Genomic DNA, 15666 nt, shown 5'->3' with positions numbered 1-15666 from the left:
AATTCTCCAGTCCAGGCAACATCCTCGTAAATCACCTCTGATCCCCGCTCTAGTGCAATCACATCTTTCTTGTAATGTGGTGACTAGAACTGCACGCAGTACTCTAGCTGTGGCCTAACTAGTGTTTTATCCAGTTCAAGCATAACCTCCCTGCTCTTGTATTCCATGCCTCGGCTAATAAAGGCAAGTATTCTATATGCCTTCTTAACCACCTTATCTAGCTGACCTGCTACCTTCAGGGATCTGTGGACCTGCACTCCAACGTCCCTTTGTTCCTCTACACTTCTCAGTGTCCTACCATTTAATGTGTATTCTCTTGCCTTGTTAGCTCTCCCCAAATGCATTACTTCACACTTCTCCAGATTGAATTCCATTTGCCACTGTTCTGCCCACCTGACCAGTTCATTGATATTTTCCTGCAGTCAACAGCTTTCTTCTTCATTATCAACCACACTGCCAATTTTAGTATCATGTGTAAACTTCTTAATCATACCCCCAACATTTAAGTCTAAATCATTGATATACACCACAAAAAGAAAGGGACCTAATACTGAGCCCTGTGGAACTCCACTGGAAATAACCCATCAACCATTACCCTTTGCTTCCTGCTTCTGAGCCAGTTTTGGATCCAACTTGCCACTTTGCCCTGGATCCCATGAGCTTTTACTTTCATGGGACCTTATAAAAAACCTTGCTAAAATCCATATACACTGCATCAAATGCACCACTCTCATTGACCCTTCTTGTTACCTCTTCAAAAAATTCAATCAAGTTAGTGAGACATGACCTTCCCTTAACAAATTCGTGCTGACTGTCCTTGATTAATCTGTGTCTTCCTAAATGAAGATTTATCCTGTTCCTCAGAATTTTTTCCAATAATTTTCCCACCACCGAGGTTAGGCTGACTGGCTTGTAATTACTCGGTCTATCCCTTTCTCCCTTTTAAAATAAAGGTCCAACGTTAACAGTCCTCCGATCCTCCGGCACCACACCTGTAGCCAGAGAGGATTGGAAAATGATGGTCAGAGCCTCTGCTATTTACTCTTTTGTTTCTCTTAACAGCCTGGGATACACTTCATCCGGGCCTGGAGATTTATCCACTTGGTCTCTAATAGGCCCTACTCTTTCTTTAGTTATTCTCTTGCTCTTAAGGTATTTATAAAACATCTTTGAGATTTCCTTGATTTTACTTGTCAAAATGTTTTCATGCTCTCTCTTTGCTTTCCTAATTTCCTTTTTAATTGCACCCCTGCACTCCCTATACTCCTCTAGAGTTTCTGCCGTAGTGAGCCCTCGGTATCCGTCATAAGCCTCCTTTTTTTCTTTATCCTACCCTGTACGTCCCTTGACATCCAGGGGGCTCTCGATTTGTTCATCCCACCCTTTTTCTTTAAGGGAACATACTTGCTCTGAACCCTCAGGATCTCCTCTTTGAATGTCTCCTACTGCTCTGACACTGATTTACCTTCAAGGAGCTGTTTCAGTTCACTATGGCTAAATCCCGTCTCAGCTTAACAACATTGGCTTTTCCCTAATTGAACTATTATTCCGGGTCTATCTTTGTCTTTTTCCATAACTACCCTAAATCTAACTGAATTATGATCACTAGCACCAAGCAGTCTGACAAATCAAGTCAAGAAAGGTGGTGGTGAGGAAGAGCTAAGTGTCATCAGCGTGCATGTGGAACCTGATGTGTTTTCGGATGATATCACCGAGGGTGGCATGTAGATGAGAAATAGGAGGGGGCCAAGGATAGATCTATGGGGGGCACCAGCTGTAATGGTGCGAGAGTGAGAAGAGAAACCATTGCAAGTGATTGCAATTGCATTGTAAGGGATTGATAAGCATGGAATAAAAACAGAAAATGTTGGAAATACTCAGCAGATCAGGCAGCATCTGTGCAGAGAGAAACAGAGTTCAATTTTCAGGTCGATGACCTTTCGTCAGAAGTGGAAAAGGTTAGAGATGTGACAGGTTTTCAGCAACTACAGAAACAGGGAAAGGAGAGAGGGTGGAATTTGCAAAAGGGAAGGCCTGTGATAGGTGGAAACAGTAGAGATTAAATGACAAAGGGATGATGGGCAACAGGTGCATGGGAACACCATCACCCTCAAGTTCCTCTCCGAGTCACACAACATCCTGACTTGGAAAGACATCGCCGTTCCTTCATCGTCGCTGGGTCAAAATCCTGGAACTCCCTCCTGTAAGAAATCTTTAAATCCAAAGAAATTGTGAATTATAAAAGAAAAGACACAGAGAGCTAAGGTCACAGCAAGACAAGACAGAAAATCAGGCCTTCAAGGCGCAGCTATGGCGATAAAGGATTCAGGAAAAAGCCTTAAAGATAAACAAGCTGTCTCTTGAAAGGGCAACAAGACATTCAGACAGAGATAAGGAAGAAAATGACCTCATAGGTACCCTCTCCTCTGTGATTGGACTATGGGATGGGTAAAATATGATTGACACCAGGTATTCAACAGCTCATCGAAATAAAGTATAAAAATAGGCGACAGTTAGGGGCGGAGGCTTCGCCGAGGTGGATGTATGCTGGCTAAATAGCCGAACACCTTGGTTAAGTCTTAACCTCTGAGATGGATCAATGCTGGCTAACGGTCTAACACCTCCTATAACTCTTTGTGTTGAGGACAAATAAACATGAACTCAAGTGCCCCCTGATCTGGGGGACACTCCAAACACTTTCAAACAATTACCCGTTTTTGGTTTTTTGGGTTTGCTTTTTTTGGGGGGGAGGGGGGTTGTGTTTTTTGGGGCACTAAAACCATAAATTTTTACAAGTGTCCCCTATAAAAGGGGAGGGGGACACTAAAAAACCCAGCAATAAAAACAAATTCAACTTTAAAACATATAAAATCAAATTAAAATTTGGTTGCCGGGGGTGATGATGCACTCCAGTCCTTCCGGCGCCCACCTCTCGCGGAAGGCCGCGAGCGTACCGGTGGACACCGCGTGCTCCATCTCCAGGGACACGCTGGCTCGGATGTAAGCGCGGAAGAGAGGCAGGCAGTCGGACTGAACAACCCCCTCGACTGCCCGGTGCCTGGACCGGCTGATGGCACCCTTGGCCGTGCCCAGGAACAGTCCTACGAGGAGGCCTTCGGACCTACTCGCTCCCCTCTGCACAGGGTGCCCAAAGATCAGGAGTGTGGGATTGAAGTGCAGACAGAATTTGAGGAGCAGCCCCTTTAAATAATGAAACAGGGGCTGCAACCTCGTGCATTCGATAAAAACAAGGAATACGGACTTTTCCAGACCGCAGAAATTGCAGGCAGCCTGGGAGCCCGTGAACCAACTTAAAAATTTGTTGCACGGGACTGCTCCGTGCACCACCCTCCAGGCCAAGTCCCCGATAAACAGTAGGAGGACTCTCGCGTAGAATGCACTCCATCGGGGACCCCCGCCTCCTCCGGATAGCAAGATGGTGCGCCATGGCGTGTCCGGATGGCAGACGAGGATGGCAAGGTGGAGAGTGTGCAGGAGCAGCCTGTACAGGAAACCCCTCCGCGCAGAACTGAAAGGCATGGAGGGGATTTCCCCGAGGCGCTCAAGTTGTGAGGCGCCAGCTCCCAAGGGAGGTTTCGGGGCTTGGTGCTGATGAGGAATTCCGTCCGGATGGGGGTCAGTTCGGATGGGATCTTCCCACGTGCTTGAGCCTCCTCGACACACCGAACGGAGTCAGGGCCCAGCGCTGTTTTTAGCGACTCGATGGCATCGGCCGCGCGGCGGACGTCGGCCCAGTTTAAGCACCGTGCCAGCACGTCTGGCATCATCCAGCCCGCTCCTCCGCCATCAAGCAGGTCCCTGACCGTGGTCACTTCGCCAGCCACAGCCCTCTCGTCCGCCTGCCACCTAAAACCGCAGTCGTGGAGGTACGGATTCCTGGACAGCCGCGCTTGGTGGTGACTTTGTTCCAGACTCTGATGAGTTCCTGTTAAAAGACAGGCAGCCCCTGCATAGCAGTCCTGATGCCCCCCAGGCTCACAAACAGGAGAGGCGTGTCATAATTGAGGCTGTACTGCTGGCGGAAGAAATACGTCGCCAGCGCACGCCACCTAGGAGGGGGTTCGACGTAAAGGTATCTCTGCGGGGTCTGAAGACGGAAAGTCGCCAGCTGGGCGCTGACGCACACCAACGCCTGACCACCCTCCCTAAGCGGGAGACTCAAGACTGCGGCAGAGACCCAGAAGAAGTCTACCAGCTTCTTCTGTATCTTGGTGACAAACGCAGGGGGAGGGGTCAAAATTGTCATGTATGTAACCTCTATGTAACACCACTGCAATACTGTATATACTTAAGCAATGCACACCTTGACCACAGGGGGTAAACTTGTGGGAGACACTCCTTACCTGGTCATCCAGGTATATAAAGGGAGGTCCCACACAGGGTTATCACTTCTTGGTCCTGTGAATACAGGTTCAGGTCATAGAGTGACCTTGTCCATAGAATGTGCCTCGTGTGGGTTTTGTGCCATTGAGTAAGGACTTTACATTGGCGATGAGAAACGGGAATCAACGACCCATGAGAATGGCCACCGGTAGCACAGAGGAACGGTACTGTGTTGGTGAGGACTGGGACGATTTCATTGAGAGGGTCCAGCAAAGCTTTGTCACAAAAGAATGGCTGAGAGACGCAGCGGACGACAAACGAAGGACCCATCTGCTGACCAGCTGTGGACCTAAGACTTACGCGCTCATGAAGGACCTACTAGCACCAAAAAGCCGGCGAACAAAACCTTTGAAGAGCTCAGCAAACTAATCGGTGAGCACCTCAAACCGGTGAGCAGCATACACGTGGCCCGACACAGATTCTATATCCACTGACGTCGGGAAGGACAGAGCATACTGGACTTCATTGTGGACCTCCGGCGTTTGGCCAGCCTCTGTAAGTTCACAGACGCCTGCAGGGTAGAAATGTTAAGGGATTTCTTTATTGAGGGGCCATGCGGGGATTTTCCTAAAGTTAATTGAGACCAAGGACTTGACTTTGGAGGTGGCGGCGTTGATGGCTCAGAATTTCATGGTGGGGGAGGAGGAAACCAGAATAATATACCCGCGCAATTCTGCCTCCAACGCGGCGGGGGATCAGGGAGTCAATATCATAAACATGACTCAGAGCCCCGCAGGCAGGCAAGGGCAGTTCGACGCACCCCAGGCAGCAATAGACCCCAGAGCAGGTTTTCAACAGAGACAATGGCAGGCTGAACGGACATTTACACCATCACAGTGGACAATGCGGTCCGGGATGGGGCCATTGACACCCACTAATAGGGTACTTAAGGGCAGTCAAAGAGACAATCTGTGAGGAATGCCGGGTCATAGCTCCTTTGTTCTCAACAATGGGAATCTCAGCTCATGCTGGAGGTGTGGGGGCAAACACTCTGCCAGGACTTGCAGGTTTCAACAATTTGTCTGTAGAAATTACAACCTCAGTGGCCATTTAGCTCGAATGTGCAGGAAGCCTGTAACAAGGCTAATTTATGAGGTGGATAGATCAGAAGAGGGGTCTGTGATGCAGGATGACCCTTGGGGCAAATCAATGGACGCTGAAATTCACCGGGTTCATGTGGCAAACATTCGTCCAAAACGCCACCAATGATGATGAAAGTTTTATTGAACAGCATCCCTGTACGCATGGAGCTGGACAGGGGGGCCAGCCAGTCACTCATGAGTGATCAACAATTCGAAAAGCTATGGCCACACAAAGCCAGTAGACCCAAACTAGAACGCATTGGGACACAACTACGGACGTATACCAAAGAAATCATTCCAGTACTAGGCAGTGCAATGTTCGCAGTAACACCCAATGGATCAGTGAACCGGCTGCCGCTCTGGATTGTCCCGGGCAATGGTCCCGCACTGTTGGGAAGGAGCTGGTTAGCTGAGATGAACTGGAAATGGGAGGATGTGCACGCAATGTCATTTGTGGAGCGAAGCTCATGCTCACAGGTCCTACAACAATTTGAGTCACGATTCCAACCTGGTGTCGGGACGTTCAAAGGTACCAAAGTAGTGATACGCACTACCCCGGACGCCAGACCAGTGCACCACAAAGCCAGAGTGGTGCCGTATGTGATGTGGGAGAAAATTGAGAGCGAATTGGACCGCTTGCTGAGAGAGGGCATCATCTCGCCCATTGAATTCAGCGACTGGGCGAGCCCCATTGTTCCCATCCTAAAAGCGGATGGTTCTGTCAGGATCTGTGGCGACTACAAGGCCACTATCAATTGGATGTCCCTACAAGACCAATACCCGCTCCCGAGAGCGGAGGAACTTTTCGCCACGCTGGCAAGTTGCACCTCACGTCAGCCTATATGACCCAAGAACTGTCCGACGAATCTAAACTACTGACCACTATCACTACACACAAGGGACTGTTTGTTTATAACAGGTGCCCGTTTGGCATTCGATCAGCGGCCGCAATTTTTCAAAGAAACATGGAAAGCCTGCTTCAATCCATTCCTGTAACAATCGTAATTCAGGACGTCATCCTAATCACGGGTCGTGACACCGAGGAACATCTCCACAACCTGGAGGAGGTGCTACGCCGACTGGACCAGGTAGGCCTGCGACTCAAGAAGGCCAAATGTGTGTTTTTGGCTCCTGAGGTTGAGTTCCTGGGCAGGAGGGTTGCTGCAGATGGGATTCGGCCCACCGAATGCAAAACAGAGGCGATTCGACGAGCGCCCAGGCCCGGCAACACATTGGAATTGCGTTCATTTCTGGGACTCTTGAACTATTTCAGGAACTTTCTGCCGAACTTAAGCACGTTGTTGGAGCCGCTTCACATGTTCCTGCGAAAGGATTGTGATTGGTTTTGGAGGGACTGTCAAGAACGGGCTTTCAATCGGGCGTGGAACCTACTTTGTTCAAATACAACCCCTGTAAGAAATTGGTTCTGTCATGTGATGCATCGTCCTATGGGGTTGGGTGCGTGTTGCAGCAGAGTAATGCTGAGGGCCAACTACAACCTGTGGCTTATGCTTCCAGATCGCTCTCTCAAGCAGAACGGGGATATGGGATGGTTGAGAAGGAGGCACTCGTGTGTATCTATGGTATAAAAAAAATGCATCAGTACCTTTTTGGAAGGAGGTTCGAATTAGAGACGGACCACAAGCCGTTAACATCCCTGTTGTCAGACAGCAAGGCTGTCAATGCCAATGCGTCAGCTCGCATACAGCAATGGGCTCTCACGCTGGCTGCTTATGACTACTCCATCCGGCACCGGCCTGGCACCGAAAATTGCGCTGACGTGCTCAGCAGGCTTCCACTGGCCACATCTGAGGGGGCAGTGGAGCAAAGCGCCGAGATGGTCATGGCTGTCGATGCCTTTGACAGCGCAGGCTCCCACATCACAGCCCGCCAGATCAAAATCTGGACAAACAGAGATCCCCTCCTATTTCTGATTAAGAAATGTGTCCTGACTGGGGATTGGGCGCCCGCACACGGAGCATGCCCTGAGGAGGTCAGACCGTTTCACAGACGGATGGATGAGCTCTCCATCCAAGCTGACTGCCTACTATGGGGCAGCCGGGTAGTCATGCCCCTGAGGGGCAGGGAGGCATTCATCAGGGAACTCCACAGTGAGCAGCCTAGCATCATTCTGATGAAGGCCATTGCCCGGTCACATGTTTGGTGGCCGGGAATTGATTCAGACCTGGAACACTGTGTTTGCAGGTGCACGACGTGTGCCCAGCTGGGTAATGCCCCCAGGGAGGCCCCGCTCAGCCCGTAGCCCTGGCCCACTAGGCCATGGTCACGTATTCATGCAGACTACGCGGGCCCGTTCATGGGAAAAAATGTTCTCATTGTGGTAGATGCGTACTCGAAATGGATCGAGTGCATCATTTTGAATTCGTGCACGACATCCACCACCGTGGAGAGTCTATGTGCGGTCTTTGCAACTCATGGCTTGCCGGACATCCTTGTTTGCGATAATAGCCCATGTTTCATGAGCTATGAATTCCGGGAGTTCATGTCGGGCAATGGCATCAACCATGTCAGGACAGCACCGTTCAAACCGGCCTCCAATGGCCAGGCGGAACGTGTGGTCCAAATCATTAAACAAGACTTGCTCAGGATTCAAGGACCCTCCCTTCAATGCCGCCTATCGCACCTCCTGCTGGCTTATAGGTCCCGACCGCACTCGCTCATGGGGTCCCGCCCGCAGAGCTACTAATGAAATGAACACTCAAAACTTGGTTGTCCCTCATTCACCCAGTCCTGACCGACATAGTTGAGGACAAGCGCCAGTCCCAAAACGAGTACCATGACCGAAATTCAAGGTGGAGGTGTATAGAAATAAATGACCCCGTATTTGTCCTCAATCACACCGTGAGGCCCAAATGGCTTGAGGGTACCGTAATAGACAAAGAGGGGAACAGGGTCATCGTGGTTAGACTTAACAATGGGCAGATATGCCGTAAGCATCTGGACCAAGTAAAAAAACGGTTCAGCATAGACACTGAGGAACCCGAGGAAGATCATGAAATGGTGCTCACACCACCGCCAGTGAACGAGCAACAAGAACATTCAGCAGCATGCACAGTCCCGGCGGTCAGCCCGGACAGGCCGGAATCACCACAGGGGACAGACACTCACACCAAGGCTCAACAACCAGAGCCCCAACTGCGGCGCTCCACGAGGGAAGACCACCCGAAAGACTTAACCTATGATCCCAATAAGACTTTGGGGTGGAGGTGATGTCATGTATGTAACCTCTATGTAACACCACTGCAATACTGTATATACTTAAGCAATGCACACCTTGACCACAGGGGGTGAACTTGTGGGAGACACTCCTTACCTGGTCATCCAGGTATATAAAGGGAGGTCCCACGCAGGGTCATCACTTCTTGGTCATGTGAATAAAGGTTCAGGTCATAGAGTGACCTTGTCTATAGAATGTGCCTCGTGTGGGTTTTGTGCCATTGAGTAAGGACTTTACAAAAGTGACCAGCCAGTACCACAGCATAGCGGCCACCAGCTGGTTTATGACTAGCGCTCGACCCCTATAGGACAGCACTCGGAGCAATCCTGTACAGCGCCCTGAGCGAGCGGCGACCTTGGCCGACAGCTCTTGCCAGTTCGCCGGCCAGGCTTCCTCGTCGGGGTTAAGGTAAACTCCCAGATAGAGGAGATGGGTCGTGCTCCAGGTAAAAGGCCTGAGCTCCTCCGGCAGGTAGTCCACCCGCCACTGACCCACCAGGAGTCCGGAACATTTCTCCCAGTTGATCCTGGTGGAGGATGCAGCTGGAACACCTCCTACAGCTCGAGGAACAACTCAACAGAGCTGACCCCTGCTGCAGGCAGCCACCAATCCGAGACCACTGCTCTGCCTTGGCGTGCGTCTGCCCGTTTCGCTCCACGTAGTCCGTCACGGGTTGTATGTCTATACCAATCTTAACCGTGTGTTGTATCTGATTATGCTTTAAAATAGCTCTTTAGTAAAATACCTTACAAATCCCAAGATCATGGGATATCTGTGTGTGACCTGTGATCCTAATTTTACACTCCCTAACTGTGGGAGTACCTGCACCACACGGACTGCAGCTGTTCAAGAAAGCGGCTCACCACCACCACCTTCTCCAGGGCAATTAGGGATGGGTATTAAATGCTGGCCTTGCCAGCGACGCTCACATCCCATGAACGAATAAACAAAATGATGTTGCAAGGCAAAAGGAGATGGTACTAGGACAAGTAAAGAAACAAAAGACACCCGTCACATACTATCTTGACTTGGAGGTGTAAATGAGAATATCAGAATCATCAGCAAAAGTTCCCCTCTGAAAAAATGGTGAGGGAGGTTATGATCTAAAATTATTGAATGGAATGCTATGAAGTGCCTAAAAGAAAGAGGAGGTGCTGTTCCTTGAACTTACATTTAGCTTTGTTGGAACAGTGTAGGAGGCCGAGGATTGAGAGGTCAGAGTGGGAGTGGAGTGGAGAATTAAAGTGACAGATCGGGGTCACGCTTACGGACTGATCAGAGGTGTTATGCAAAGTGGTCACCCAATCTGCATTTGGTCTCACCAATGTAGAGGAGACCGCAACGTGAGCAGCAAATACAGTATACTAAATTGAAAGATTAGTGAAGACAAATGTAGGTCCCTTGCAGTCGGATTTGGGTGAATTTATAATGGGGAACAAAGAAATGGCAGACCAATTGAACAAATACTTTGGTTCTGTCTTCACTGAGGAAGACACAAATAACCTTCCGGAAATACTAGGGGACCGAGGGTCTAGCGAGAAGGAGGAACTGAAGGAAATCCTTATTAGTCAGGAAATTGTGTTAGGGAAATTGATGGGATTGAAGGCCGATAAATCCCCAGGGCCTGATAGTCTGCATCCCAGAGTACTTAAGGAAATGGCCCTAGAAATAGTGGATGCATTGGTGGTCATTTTCCAACATTCTATAGACTCTGGATCAGTTCCTATGAATTGGAGGGTAGCTAATGTAACACCACTTTTTTAAAAAGGGAGAGAGAAAAAAAGGGAATTATAGACTGGTTAGCCTGACATCAGTAATGGGGAAAATGTTGGAATCAATTATTAAAGACGTAATAGCAGCGCATTTGGAAAGCAGTGACAGGATCGGTCCAAGTCAGCATGTATTTATGAAAGGAAAATCATGCTTGACAAATCTTCTAGAATTTTTTGAGGATGTAACTAGTAGAGTGGACAAGGGAGAACCAATGGATGTGGTGTATTTGGACTTTCAAAAGGCTTTTGACAAGGTCCCATACAAGAGATTAGTATGCAAAATTAAAGCACGTGGTATTGGGGGTAATGTATTAATGTGGATAGAGAACTGGTTGGCAGACAGGAAGCAAAGAGTAGGAATAACGGGTCCTTTTCAGAATGGCAGGCAGTGACTAGTGGGGTGCCGCAAGGTTCAGTGCTGGGACCCCAGCTATTTACAAAATACATTCATGATTTGGACGAAGGAATTGAGTGTAATATCTCCAAGTTTGCAGATGACACTAAGCTGGGTGGCAGTGCAAGCTGTGAGGAGGATGCTAAGAGGCTGCAGGGTGACTTGGACAGGTTAGGTGAGTAGGCAAATGCATGACAGATGCAGTATAATGTAGATAAATGTGAGGTGGTAAAAACAGGAAGGCAGACTATTATCTGAATGGTGACAGATTAGGAAAAGGGGAGGTGCAATGAGAGCTGGGTGTCATGGTACATCAGTCATTGACAGTTGGCATGCAGGTACAGCAGGCGGTGAAGAAGGCAAATGGCATGTTGGCCTTCATAGCGAGAGGATTTGAGTATAGGAGCAGGGAGGTCTTACTGCAGTTGTCCAAGGCCTTGGTGAGGCCACACCTTGAATATTGTGTACAGTTTTGGTCTCCTAATCTGAGGAAGGATATTCTTGCTATTGAGGGGGTGCAGCGAAGGTTCACCAGACTGATTCCCGGGATGGCAGGACTGACATATGAAGAAAGATTGGATCAACTAGGCTTATATTCACTGGAATTTAGAAGAATGAGGGGATCTCACAGAAACATATAAAATTCTGATGGGTTTGGACAGGTTAGATGCAGGAAGAATGTTCCCGATGTTGGGGAAGTCCAGAACCAGGGGTCAACAGTCTAAGGATAAGAGGTAAACCATTTAGGACCGAGATGAGGAGAAACTTCTTCACTCAGAGAGTTGTTAACCTGTGGAATTCTCTACCACAGAAAGTTGTTGAGGCCAGTTCGTTAGATATATTCAAAAGGGAGTTAGATGTGGTCCTTACGGCTAACGGGACCAAGGGGTATGGAGAGAAAGCAGGAATGGGGTACTGAAATTGCATGATCAGCCATGATCATATTGAATGGTGGTGCAGGCTCGAAGGACCGAATGGCCTATTCCTGCACCTATTTTCTATGTTTCTATATTTCTAAGTACAAGTAAATTGTTGTTCCACCTGTAAGGAGTGTAAGGCCCTGGACACTGGGAAGGGAGGAAGTAAAATGACAGGTGTTGCATCTCCAGTGCTTTCACGGGAATGGGCCATTGGAAAAGAAGTGGGTGCTGGGGGTGATAGAGAAGTGGAGCAAGGTCTCACAGAGGGAGCAATTCCTTCGGAATGCTGAAAGGGAAGGGAGGGGAAGATCTGATTGGTGGTGGGATCACGCTGAAGGTGGTGGAAATGGCAGAGGATGACCTATTGAACGTGGAGGTGAAAGGTGAGGACAAGGGGAACCCGATCATGGTTCTGGGAGGGAGGGGAAGGGGTGAGAGCAGAGGTGCAGAAATAGAACGGACACGGTCGAGGGCCATGTTAACCATGGTGGAGGGGAATCCTCGGCTGAGGAAAAAGGGGACATTTCGGAAGCACTGGTGTGGAAGGTGGCGTCGTTGGAACAGATGTGATGGTGACGGAGAAACTGGGAGAACGGAATGGAGTCCTGACAGGATGTGGGGTGGGAGGAAGTGTTGTCCAGGTAGCTGTGGGAGTCAGTGAGCTGATAGTGAATGTTTGTCAATAGTCTATCCCCAGAAATGGAAACAGAGAAGTCGAGGAAAGGAAGGGAAGAATCGGAGATAGGCCATGTGAAGGTGAGGGAAGGGTGGAAATTGGATGTAAAGTGAATGAAATTTTCTAGTTTCAGGGCGAGAGCAGGAAACGGCACCGATACAGTCATCAATGTCCCGGAAAAAGAGGTGAGTGAGGGGCCCCGAGTAGGACTGGAACAAAGAATGTTCCATATATCCCACGAAAAGGCAGGCATAGCTAGGACCTGCTATGGGTTCCCATAGCAACACCTTTAAGTTGAAGGAAATGAGTGAGTCACAAGAGAAGTTGTTTAATGTCAGAACAAATTCAACCAGCTGATGGATGGGAACTGTTTGGGCCTCTGCTCTAGGAAGAAGCGGAGCTCCCTCAGGCCATCCAGGTGGGGGATGGAAGTGTAGAGGGATTGTACGTTCATGGTGAAAAGGAGAAGGTTAAGGCCAGGAAACTGTTAAAGTGGCGGAGGACGTCGGAAGAGTCATGGATGTAGGCGAGAAGAGACGAGGAAAGGGGAGAAATAATAGAATCGAGATAGAATGCAATCAGTTCCGTGGGGCAAGAGCAGGCTGAAACGATAGGTCTACCGGGGCAGTTGGAAAGGAGGTAGAAGCAGGCTGTGCAGGGTTGGGGGACTCTGAGGTTGTAGGCCATGGAGGGAAGATCTCTAGAGGAGATGAGATCAGTGACAGTCCTGGAAACAATGACTTCATGTTCGGTGGTAGGGTCATGGTCCAGGGAAGGTAGGAGGAGGTGTCAGAGAGTTGGTGATCGGCCTCCTCAATATAAAGGTTGGTTCACCAAACAACAACAGTGCCACACTTATCAGCAGGTTTAACAACAAGGTTTGGGTTGGATCAGGGAGAATGGAGTGAACATAAGAAATAGGAGCAGGAGTAGGCCATTTGGCCCCTCGAGCCTGCTCCGCCATTCAATAAGATCATGGCTGATCTAATCATGGACTCAGCTCCACTTCCCTGCCCGCTCTTCATAACCCTTTACTTCCTTATCGCTCAAAAATCTGTCTATCTCCACCTTAAGTATATTCAATGACCCAGCCTCCACAGCTCTCTGGGGCAGAGAATTCCAGAGATTTACAACCCTCTGAGAGAAGAAATTCCTCTTCATCTCAGTTTTAAATGGGTGGCCCCTTATTCTGAGTCTATGCCCCCCAGTTTTAGTTCCTCCCATGAGTGGAAACATCCTCTCTGCATCCACCTTGTTGAGCCCCCTCATTATCTTATATGTTTCAATAAGATCACCTCTCATTCTTCTGAACTCCAATATGTATAGGCCCAACCTACTCAACCTATCTTCATAAGTCAACCCCCTCATCTCCGGAATCAACCTAGTGAACATTCTCTGAACAGTTTCCAATGCAAGTATCTCCTTCCTTAAATACGGAGACCAAAACTGTACTCAGTACTCCAGGTGTGGTCTCACCAATACCCTGTACAGTTGTAGCAGGACTTCTCTGCTTTTATACTCTATCCCCCTTGCAACAAAGGCCAACATTCCATTTGCCTTCCTAATTACTTGCTGTACCTGCATACTAATTTTTTGTGTTTCATGCACAAGGACCCCCAGGTCCCTCTGTACTGTAGCACTTTGCAATTTTTCTCCATTTAAATTATAAATTGCTTTTCTATTATTTCTGCCCAAGTGGATAATAAACTCACATTTTCCCACATTATACTCTATCTAAAAAAGTTTTGCCCACTCACTTAGCTTGTCTATATCCCTTTGCAGATTTTTTGTGTCCTCCTCACAATTTGCTTTCCCATCCATCTTTGTATCATCAGTAAACTTGGCTACATTACACTTGGTCCTTTCATCCAAGTCATTAATATACATTGTAAATAGTTGAGGACCCAGCACCGATCCCTGCAGCACTTCATTAGTCACTGTTTGCCAACCAGAAAATGACCCATTTATCCCGACTCTCTGTTTTCTATTAGTTAGCCAATCCTCTATCCATGCTATCCATGTGAACTTTTATCTTGTGCAGTAACCTTTTATGTGGCACCTTATCGAATGCCTTCTGGAAATCCAAATATTCCACACCCACTGGTTCCCCCTTATCCACCCTGCTCGTTACATCCTCAAAGAACTCTAGCAAATTTGTCAAACATGATTTCCCTTTCATAAAACCATGCTGACTCTGCTTGATTGAATCGTGCTTTTCCAAATGTCCCGCTACTGCTTCCTTAATAATGGACTCCAGCATCTTCCCAATGACAAACGTTAGGCTAACTGGTCTATAGTTTCCTGCTTTTTGACTGCCTTCTTTTTTAAGTATTGCAAGTTCAGAGGTAAGTAGGTTAGAGTGAGAGAAGGGAGCAGAGATATTAAGATGGCTGATGTCACGCCGGCAGTTACCAGTATTTTAGATAAGAATGGAGCTAGGCAAGTGCACTCAAACCCAGCTGGATGAAGGTGGAGAGGTGTTGGAGGAGGATGTGTGTGGTCAACTGTGTAGAAGGCTGCAGACAGGTCAAAATGCATGAGGAGGGATAACTAACCAGTGTCACAGTCACACAGGATGTTATTTCTGCCATAATAAAGGCTGTGACTGGTACAGCACCACCTTAATCCCCATCCACACCCCATGTTCAATCCCCAGACTTTACCCCATCACTGTAATCCCCACCCACACCCCACATTCAATCCCCAGACTTTACCCCATCACTGTAATCCCCACCCACACCCCACGTTCGATCGAAAGACTTTACCCCATCACTGTAATCCCCACCCACACCCCATGTTCAATCCCCAGACCTTACCCTATTACTGTAATCCCCCTTCACATCCCATGTTCAATCTATCCCCAGACTCTGTGAGTGTGGGTCAATGATCCCATAACCTGCCCTGCCTGGGAGTGTGGGTCAATTCATTTGCTTTGTTAATTTACAAAATGCACAGTTAGAACAAGAACTGTGGCACAGAAACATGGATGGTTTGTGAATTTGAACATGGCACCTACCTTCAGTTATCATGACGACTGCAAAAGTATTTAGTTGACAGATAAGGGACAGTCCATGAAAGATCACAATCGCAGAAATCAGCTGAAACCAGTATTTCTTAACTGTAATGCAAAGAGATATGTGGAGAGAATATCAACAAATTGCAGGCTTCAAATTTCACAGT

At 48.3% G+C, this 15666-nt stretch overlaps 1 protein-coding gene across 1 annotated transcript in view; it reads right to left on the bottom strand.

Moving 5' to 3' along the window:
- LOC139269217 (uncharacterized) overlaps positions 1 to 15666 on the bottom strand; it is a 294951-nt gene that overhangs the window by 147975 nt on the left and 131310 nt on the right. The window contains exon 7 of the mRNA XM_070888309.1: positions 15503 to 15604. Coding sequence (XP_070744410.1) covers positions 15503 to 15604 — 102 coding nt within the window. The remainder of the gene's footprint in view (positions 1 to 15502; positions 15605 to 15666) is intronic.

This window comes from Pristiophorus japonicus, chromosome 8, assembly GCF_044704955.1.
Source record: "Pristiophorus japonicus isolate sPriJap1 chromosome 8, sPriJap1.hap1, whole genome shotgun sequence".
Taxonomy (NCBI): domain Eukaryota; kingdom Metazoa; phylum Chordata; class Chondrichthyes; family Pristiophoridae; genus Pristiophorus; species Pristiophorus japonicus.
Note: the sequence above shows the minus strand (reverse complement) of the source record. Positions and strands in the feature narration are given on the sequence as shown.